Source organism: Aplysia californica, unplaced genomic scaffold, assembly GCF_000002075.1.
Source record: "Aplysia californica isolate F4 #8 unplaced genomic scaffold, AplCal3.0 scaffold00071, whole genome shotgun sequence".
Classification (NCBI taxonomy): Eukaryota; Metazoa; Mollusca; class Gastropoda; order Aplysiida; family Aplysiidae; genus Aplysia; species Aplysia californica.
In genome coordinates, this window is record NW_004797341.1 from 1,325,092 (window position 1) to 1,334,521 (window position 9,430).

Consider the following 9,430-nt stretch of genomic DNA (forward strand, 5'->3'; position numbering starts at 1 on the left):
CACCCCCACCCCCAGTGGCAGCACCCCCGTTCAACGCACACCGGGAATTGAACGTGCATTGTTTCGTTTCATCGCACGGCTCTCCTGCGTCGATCCGCTTTTTGCAGAAACCCCCGGCGTCGTCATAGAAACCGTGTAAACACTCACATTTTCGGGCCAACAGGTTGCAGGTCGCGTTCTGAACGCATTGGTAGTCCTCTCTACAATACTCGCCCGACGCAGATCTTTCTTTACACGCTCCGGACTCGTTGTAGAAGCTTGGCAGGCAGACACAGCGTCTCGAGTACGGCTCGCACACAGCGTCGCGCGTGCATTGGTACGACTGCTCACAGCCCCCTCCGATGCTCGTGGTATTCGCGACGGGCACTCGGCTCCGACACAGTCCGCCCTCGTTGTAGTGCGAGTCGGCGCACTCGCAGGTCCCCGTGACGTCAGAGCAGGCGGCGAAGTGTGTACACTGGTGTGTAGCGCTACACGGCTGTGACGCGTTGACACGCTGCCTGCACTCGCCGTCCGTTGTGTTGTAGAAGGATTCCAGGCACAGACACCTCGCCGTGAGCTCGTCGCACGTGGAATCGTGAGTACACTCGAAGCTTTCCGAGCACCGCGTGTTGGCCTTTTTCCTCTTCACGCACATCCCCGTTGACGTATCGTTATAGAACTCGTGCTCACACTCGCACGTGCTGCTCTCACGGTCGCACACCGAGTTGTGAGTACATTTGTAAGAGTCCCAGCACGGCTTTTTGGCCTGGATCCTCTCCCGACACGCCCCGTCGCTATCGTTGAAGTAATGAAACTCACACTCGCACGTGCGCGTGTCGAGGTCGCAGAGCGCGTGTTGTGTGCACTCCTCAGTCGCGTTACACGCCTCTCTGGCGGCCACGCGATCGAAGCACCGCCCGGACCGGTGGAAAAACTCCGGCAGACATTTGCACACGTCTTCCAGCTTGGAGCAGGTCGCGTTGTGCGTGCACTGGTACGAACCGCGGCAGTTCACCTCCACGGGCACGCGCTCTAAGCACTGCCCTTGCTCTTTGTAGAACTCCTTCAGACACCTGCACGTACTCGAGTCGCTGTCGCAGAACGCGTTCTTCGTACACTCATCCGTTCTCTCACACTTCATCCCGGCCGCTTTTTTATCCAAACACAAACCGGACATGTCGTAATAGTTCGCGTGGCACTCGCACACGCCTCTGACGTCATCACAATCTGCGTGGTGCGTGCACTCGTGGGTGAAATCGCAAGGTTCCCCGGATTTCCTGCGAGGCAGGCACTGTCCCGATTGGTTGTAGTACTCCGGCACACACGTGCACGTGTCTGAGAACTTGTCGCAGAAGGAGAAATGCGTGCACTGGTACGACTGTCTGCAGTCGCCCGAAGCGTTGACCCTTTCTCTGCACAACCCAAACTCGTCATAGTACTTGTGCTCACACTCGCATGTCCCGGATGTGGCGGAGCAGAGGGCGTTGTGGGTGCACTCGTAGCCCTCTCCACACGGCTCGCCGACTGGAACTCTTTTCTTGCACGCTCCGTCGGTCTCGTTGAAGAACTCGTGGTGACATTTACACAGTGACGTCAGCGGGTCGCAAGAGGCGTGGCTCGTGCACTGGTGGGTGGTCTCACAGGCTCGCTCCGCCCCCACGCGTGGCATGCAGGCGCCTGATTGGTTGTAGAACTCCTGGTCACACTTGCACGTGAGGAGCACACAGCTTGCGTTGCGCGTGCACTGGTGAGTGCCGAAACACTTCTCATCCACGACCTTACGAGAAACACATCTTCCCAGTTCGCTGTAATAGCTCGGCTCGCACTGGCACGTTTCCAAAACGGGATCGCACGTCGAGTGGGCGGTGCATTGGTGGGAGAAGTCACAAGCCCCGCCCACTTCGCTTCTCTTCTCGCACGTCCCCGTAGAGTTGTAGTGGTCCGGGTCGCACTCGCAATGTCCGGACGAGGAGCAAAAGGCATGAGCCGTGCACTGGTGAGACCTGTCGCATGGCTGCTGGACCGGAACTCTTTCCGCGCACAAACCCGTGTCATTGTAGTAGGAAGGCAGGCATTTGCACAACCCCGGGAACTCGCACGTGGCGAACTGCGTGCACTGGTGTGACCTCTGACACGTGCTGTCCACCTCTACACGCTTGACACACACGCCTGATGTGTTGTAAAAGTCCGGAAGGCACTTACACACGCTCAGCGTCTCGTCACACTCGCTGTACTGTGTGCACTGCTGAGTGTTCGAACAGCGACCGTTCACGACCACCCTCTCCTTACACACCCCGGTCTCGTTATAAAAGTTTTCCAAACACTCACAAACCCCGACTCCACTGCACATCGCGTTCCAAGTGCACTGATGAGTTTCTTCACAGTTCTCGTTGGCACCGATTCTTTTCAGACATTCCCCGGACTGGTTGTAGTAATCGGGAAGGCATTTACAAGTATCGGTGTATCGGTCACAAACCGCGAAATGAGTACACTGGTGAGTATTGAGACAGTCCTCTTCCGCTTTCACTCTCTTCACACACTCCCCAGCTGTGGTGTTGTAGTAGTCCATCGCGCACGCGCAGACGCCTTTCTCATCACACGCAGCATTGTGAGTGCACTGGTAATCCTTCTCACACCTCCCTTCGGCGGGTATTCGCTCCACGCACCCACCCGTATCGTTATAGTAATCGGACAAACACTCGCATGTATTCGAACTCGTCGAACAAATCGAGTGATTCGTGCACTGCCGAGTCTCCGAACAATCGAACCCAGCCTCGACTTTCTTCAAGCAGGTACCGCTCTGGTTGTAGTAGTCCGCCTTACATTTACACACTCGGCCGAGCGGGAAGCTCCAAGCGCACTCGGCATGGCTCACGCACTGGTTCGTGTTGTTACACCTCTCGTCAACTTTATACAAATCGGTGCACAAACCCTGATCGTAGAAAAAGCCCGGTAGACACTCACACCGAGCCGGGTCCCCCTTACAATTGGCGTTTCGGACACACTGTTTCGTGACGTTGCACGCCACGCCGGAACGCAACAACCGCCTGCAGCCGCCCGAATCGTCCTCGTAAAAGTCCGGAAGACACCGGCAAACTCCGGAGGCCGAGTCGCACGAAGCGTTGTGAGTACACTGGCGACTCGTGTTGCATTTCCCCGAGGCGGGAACGAGTTCTGGGCACTTGCCGTCGTTTTCGTAAAAATCTTTTCTGCACTTGCAAAGTTTATCCCCATACGGGAATGTGATGACGCAGTCAGAATTAAAGGTACATTGTCTCGTTTCCTCGCACGGGGATTCCGCTTTTTCCAACTCGGAACATCCGAGTCTGTCATTTCTGTAGTAGCCCACGTCACATTCACACGTCTGGGTGATGGTGGAGCAGCTGGCGTTAAACGTGCACTGTCTGGACTCGTTGCACGAGCGTCCCGTGTTTAGGAGATCAACGCAAAATCCAAACGCGTCGTCATAGTAACCAGTGACGCAGTCGCAGCGGTTGGTTAGAGGAGAGCATACGGCGTTATGCGTGCATTGTCGAGAGTCCGAGCAAGGGTCTTTTGCGGTGACCCGATCCCGACATTTTCCGTCTTTACTGTAATGGTCATACTCGCACTGGCACTCGCCTGTCGCGCTCGAGCAGTTGGCGTTGAAAGTGCATTGTGCAGTATAGTTGCAAGCGTTTCCCACGTCAATCAGAGTTTCGCACTGACCGTAAGACTCGTAGAAGCCCACGTCACACAAACACTCGTTGAGGTCTACGTCACAGCTGGCGTTGTACACACACTGACGTGACGTGTTACAAGTTCCGGTGACCTCTATCAGCTTCCGACACTCCCCCTTGTCGTCGTGGTAAAACCTGGGAAGACACTCGCACAGGAGACTCGCCCTGGAGCAGTTGGCGTTCGCCACGCACTCTCTTGTCCGCTCACACGATCCGCCGTGAGGAACGAGCTGTCTGCACGCGCCACCTGAGTCGTTATAAAAGCCCACGTCACACTTACACAGGCTGGAGGCCGCGTCACACTCCGCATTCTCCACGCACTGAGCCACTAGGCCGACTTCACAAGGTTTTTCGGCCTCTATCACGTCATAGCAGCGGCCATCTTTGGTGTAGAAGCCTTCCCGACACGCGCAGGCGACAGAAGAGTCCGCATTCGCTGCCCCAGTGTCACACAAAGCGTTAGCTACACATTGCAAGGTGGAGTTACACGCAGCTGCGACCTTGACCCGGGGCACGCAGCGCGTTCCGTCTTGGTAAAAGTCCGGGAGACATTCGCAGACGTCAGAAGTGTCCACCGCGCATCTGGCGTGGTCAGTACACTGAATGGTCATCTCACACCTCTCCCCGGCATCTCTCTTTGGGTTGCACTGACCCATGTACGTGTAGAACCCAGGCTCGCACTTACACACCAGATCTCTCAAATCGCACTCGGCGTTGGTGACGCATTGCCCGAAATCTGAACACGCCTCCTCCGGCAAGACCCTCTTCTTGCAGTCCCCCGTCTCTTCGTAGTAGCCCTCGAAGCAGACGCAGATGTTCCCCCCGTTGACGTCACATTCGGCGTAATCGGTGCACGTCCCGGGGCGATCGCAGTTGTCGCCGGCATCGATACTCTTTTTACACTTGCCGTTCGTCTCGAAGAATCCCGGGCGACATCGGCACTCGGGCGGGCTCCCTGCGCAGTCGGCGTTCGCGACACAGTGCTCTGTGACGTCACAGGGGAGGGACGAGTTAATCAGGGGGAGACAATCCAAGCCCTCTTGGTAAAAACCTTCCACGCAGGAGCAAATGTTATCGGTGGAGCATTCTGCGCCCAAGATGCAGGTGCCGTTCTTTTCGCACAGCAGACCGGCATCGATTCTCTTACGACACACTTCGTTTTCCGAGTAGTAATCGTCCGTACACCTGCAGAACGATTCCCCCAAGCGATTCTTGAGGCAGACGGCGTTTTCGATGCACATGTCCTTGTCATCGCACGGATCCGTAGCGTTGACGTACTTCTTACAGATTCTATCGTACTGAAAGTACTCCCCAACACACATGCACGTTTGTGCGTCCCAGGGTCTCAGACACTTGGCGCCCTCTAGGCACTCGTAATCTTTAGAGCACTCGTCACTCGCGTTCTTCAGACGCTTGCAAATCTCCATTTCCTCGTAAAACCCTTCTACGCACTCGCAGACTATACCGGGGTTTCCCGATAACGACGTCATCAGGGAATTCCCCTGTGGCGTCACAGCGGGATTTCCCGAAGTGATGGCCGTGCGGGAGGCAGCACCGCCTCCAACTCCGCCGCACTCTGCGCCAAAAATACACTGACCTTGACCCGTGCACGGGTCGGTGGCGTTGATGAGGGGACTGCACAGGTCTCCGTTCTGGTAGAAGCCCTGGAGGCATTCGCATCTCATTTGCATAATAATGTTATCGCCGGTCACCATCGGGTCTGCGAGGGGCACACACTCCGCACCGGGTACGCACTGGCCCTCGGCCGTACAGTCCCGTGACGCGTTGATCAACGGGAAACACCGCAAACCGTCTCGGTAGTGAGAGCTCAGACAGTCGCACGTCATCACCTGTGACGTCACGTTCATGACGCACTCCGCCCCGTCGATACACTGGCCTACGTCATAACAAGGAACCGTTGCATTTTTCACCACCCGACACGCCTGATCTTCCTCGTAGTATCCCTTCCTGCACTGACAAAACGACTTCATGCCGAAGGACTCCAGTTCGCACCTCGCTTCTCGGATGCACTCTCGAGTGTCCTCGCAAGGGAACGTCGCGTTTTTCAGCGGCTCGCAAGTCGGACCGTCCTGATAAAAATCCTCTAAACACGTGCACCTCGCGTCGCCAACCTCACCTTTACACTCCGCCCCCGCAACACATTGACCTTTGGCCGAGCAGGATTCCGAGGCGTTCTTCAGCGGATGACACAACAAACCCTCCTCGTAGAACCCGTCCTCGCACTGACAAACGAGATTCGAACCCGGGACGACGACGACGACGCTGGTGGTGGGGATAGAAGTAGGCTTGCACGCCGCTCCCTGTATACACTGACCGCTCTCCGAGCACGGCTGCGTGGCGTTGATGCGGCTCTGACACAGCAGCCCGTCGTCGTAATACAGCAGCTGGTTACACCGGCAGGTAGCGGTCAGTCCGCCGTCGTTGTTGTCCTCCACCACACACCTGGCCCCGTCCACGCACTGGTCATCCCACTGGCAGGTCATCGAGGTGTTCTTCAGCTCCCTGCACGACTGGTCGGTCGGATCCTCGTAAAACCCGGCCTGGCATTCACACTCCAGCTGCCCCGTCCTTCTGTCTCTCTCGCACTCGGCGCCGAATATACACTGACCTACTTCCCGGCAAGGGTCGCTCGCGTTGATGAGGGGCCGACAAATATTCAACTCGTCCTCGTAATAAACCCCCTGCCTACACGTGCAGACGGTTCGGGTTCCAGTCCCGTCTGGCTTGCAGTCGGCACCCACGATACACTCCCTGTCCTCATAGCAAGGAGAGCTCGCGTTGACTAGAGGTTGACAAAGATTGTTGACGTCCTCGTAGAAATCTAGGTCGCACTCACAAGAGGAGGTCAAGGGGTCAAGGTCAAGTCCAAGGTCGCCCACACTTGACACACAGCTGGCGCCGGAGATGCACTGTCCAGGTCCGCTACAAGGTAGACTCGCGTTGATGAGATCTTGACACAGGTGGCTACCGTCTTCGTAATAACCCGCATCGCACACGCAAAGCATTTTCCTTCCTACAGCACGACATTTAGCTCCAAAGATACACTGCTCGCTGCCTTCACAAGGTGTGCTGGCGTTTTTGAGGTCTTGGCACTCCAGCCCGTCCTGATAAAATCCAGTTCTGCAGGTGCAGGTTCCGTTGACGGACGGAGAAAACCCGAGGCATTCGGCGCTGGGGATACACTGTCCGAGATTCGAACACGGGAGGCTGGCGTTCTTCAGCCGGTAGCACAGATTCCCGTCCTGGTAGAAATCTTCCACGCACGTGCATACCTCACGGCCGGGCTGGCCCATGCACTCAGCGCCGGGGATGCACTGACCTACTTCTGAGCACGGCACGGAGGCGTTCTTCACAGGCTCGCATTGCAGCTGTCCGGACGTGTAGAAGCCCTCCTTGCACTGACAAGACATCGTGGCTAGCGGTCCGAACATGTTCTCGTTATCCTTCACGCACTCGGCGTTCGCCACGCATTGGTCTTTTCTCACGCAGGGGTTGGTCGCGTTGATTCTTCGCTCGCACTGCGAGCCTTCCTGATAGAACTGGGGCCGGCAGAGGCAGACTCTCCCCCCGGGAACCGGTGAGCACTCGGCGTCGGGGATACACGAGCCCTCCACAACACACTCGTTCCCCGCCTCGATCAGCTTCTCGCATGAGTCGCCGTTCATGTAGAAGCCTTCATCGCACTTGCAAACACCTGTGCTACTACCGCCGACAGATGAGGAGGACGAGGAGGAGGAGGAGGAGGAAGATAAGGAGGAGGAGGAAGAAGATAAGGAGGAGGAGGAAGAAGAAGAAGCAGCAGCAACTGAGCTCAAATCGCACTCAGCGTCCTTCACGCACTGTCCAACGTCAGAACATTCCTGGTCGGGGGGGACCCTCTTCACACAAGTCAGGTCCTCTCTATAATACTGGGGCTTACACATACACTCCGCTCGACCGTTGACCAAGCCGCACTCCGCGCCAATGATACACTGACCAGGCGCCGTGCACGGTGACGTCACATTCTTCCTCTTCACACAGTACCCTCCCTGCTCGAAGTACTCCGGGTAGCACTTGCAAACCAGGATAAACCCGTTGAACTCACAGTAAGCATGGGTCGTACATTTATAACTCGCATCGCAGTTGATGCCCGCGGGAATATCCGCTAAACACTCGCCGTCTTCGTTGTAGTGAGGCAGGTTGCACACGCACTCTTTCGCACCGGTCGTGGCGTTCATCACACACTTGGAGTCGGACGTGCACTGTTCAGTACCGTTGCACTCCGACCCGGCGTCGATTTCGCGGCGGCACCTGCCGAGCTCTTTGTAAAAAGTCGGATTGCAGCGGCATAAACTCTCCGGCACATCCGGCACACAGGTTGCATTATGGGTACACATCTCCGTAGTTTTACACGGCAGATCGGCCGGGACCAGGGGGTTGCACTTCCCGAAAGATTGATAGTAATCGCTGCCGCACTCGCAAACACTGCCCCGCGATCCTTTGTCTCGGCAAACGGCATTGTCCGTGCACTGTATGGTATCGTTGCAGGCCAGACCGGCATCGATCTGCTTGTGGCAGTAACCGTCCATGGGGTAGTAGCCGTCGATACACGTGCAGAAGTCTTCAAAGGGCTTGTCCGGGTCACTGGAGTGGCAGATGGCGAAGTCCACGCATTGTTTGGTCTCGTTGCAAGCCTTGTTCTCTTTGACCTGAGGATAGAAGTATAAAAGTGTGAGAGAGAGAGAGAGAGAGAGAGAGAGAGAGAGAGAGAGAGAGAGAGAGAGAGAGAGAGAGAGAGAGAGAGAGGGAGAGGGGTGGGGGTGTTATGATATGATGAATGGGTTAAAAGAAAAAATTAGACGGAATGAACAAGTAAAGTATGGTATGGTACGGTCTGGTGTGGAATATAATCTGGAGTTGCAAAGTTCTAAAAATGACGCATCAGAAACAAAGAATGGACTCGGCAGTTGCGAAAAGACCGAGAGAGTCATACCTCCCACTCTAGTTCAGCCCCAAATATCCCCTGCCCCACCGCAATCGACATTTCCGAGCGAAGATCGGCCCGATCAGCCATCTCCGTACACACCCCATCCTACTTTTGATATGAAGTCAAGGTCATGTTCGCCCTGCGAAGGACGAACATCATGGTGTGGAACAATAGTGCATGGCGTGACATGGTGTGGTGTGACGTGATATGATGTGGTGTGGTGTGACGTGATATGATGTGATGAGGTGTCTTGTGGTGTGATGTGATGTGGTGTGGTGTGACGTGATATGATGTGATGTGGTGTGGTGTGACGTGATATGATGTGATGAGGTGTCTTGTGGTGTGGTGTGGTGTGGTGTGGTGCGGTGTGATGTGATATGACGTGGAGTGGTGTTGTGTGGTATGATGTGGTGTGGTGTGGTGTGGTGTGGTACGAGGTGATATGATGTGGCGTGGTGCGGTGCGGTGTGGTACGATGTGGTGTTGTGTGGTGTGGTGTGGTGTGGTGTAGTATGATGTGGTGTGGTGTGGTGTGGTGTGGTGTGGTGTGGTGTGGTGTGGTGTGGTGTGGTGTGTTGTGGTGTGGTGTGGTGTGGTGTGGTGTGGTGTAGTTTGGCGTAACATGGTATGACGGTGTAGCATCGACACCTCAGTAAAAACATAGGGCTATTCAGGAGGTAGCCCATTATCCTACACTGTCTTCATTCGTATAGATATAGGCGTAAAACTATTTTCAAACAAG

General features: G+C 55.7%; 1 protein-coding gene across 1 annotated transcript in view; it reads right to left on the bottom strand.

Moving 5' to 3' along the window:
* LOC101861648 (fibrillin-1) overlaps nucleotides 1–8,485 on the bottom strand; it is a gene marked incomplete in the record, with an annotated part of 26,624 nt that extends 18,139 nt beyond the window's left edge. Inside the window, 1 exon segment of the mRNA XM_035968635.1 lies at nucleotides 4–8,485. Within this exon segment, the coding sequence (XP_035824528.1) occupies nucleotides 4–8,290 (8,287 nt within the window).
* Between the last annotated feature and the right edge of the window lie 945 nt (nucleotides 8,486–9,430).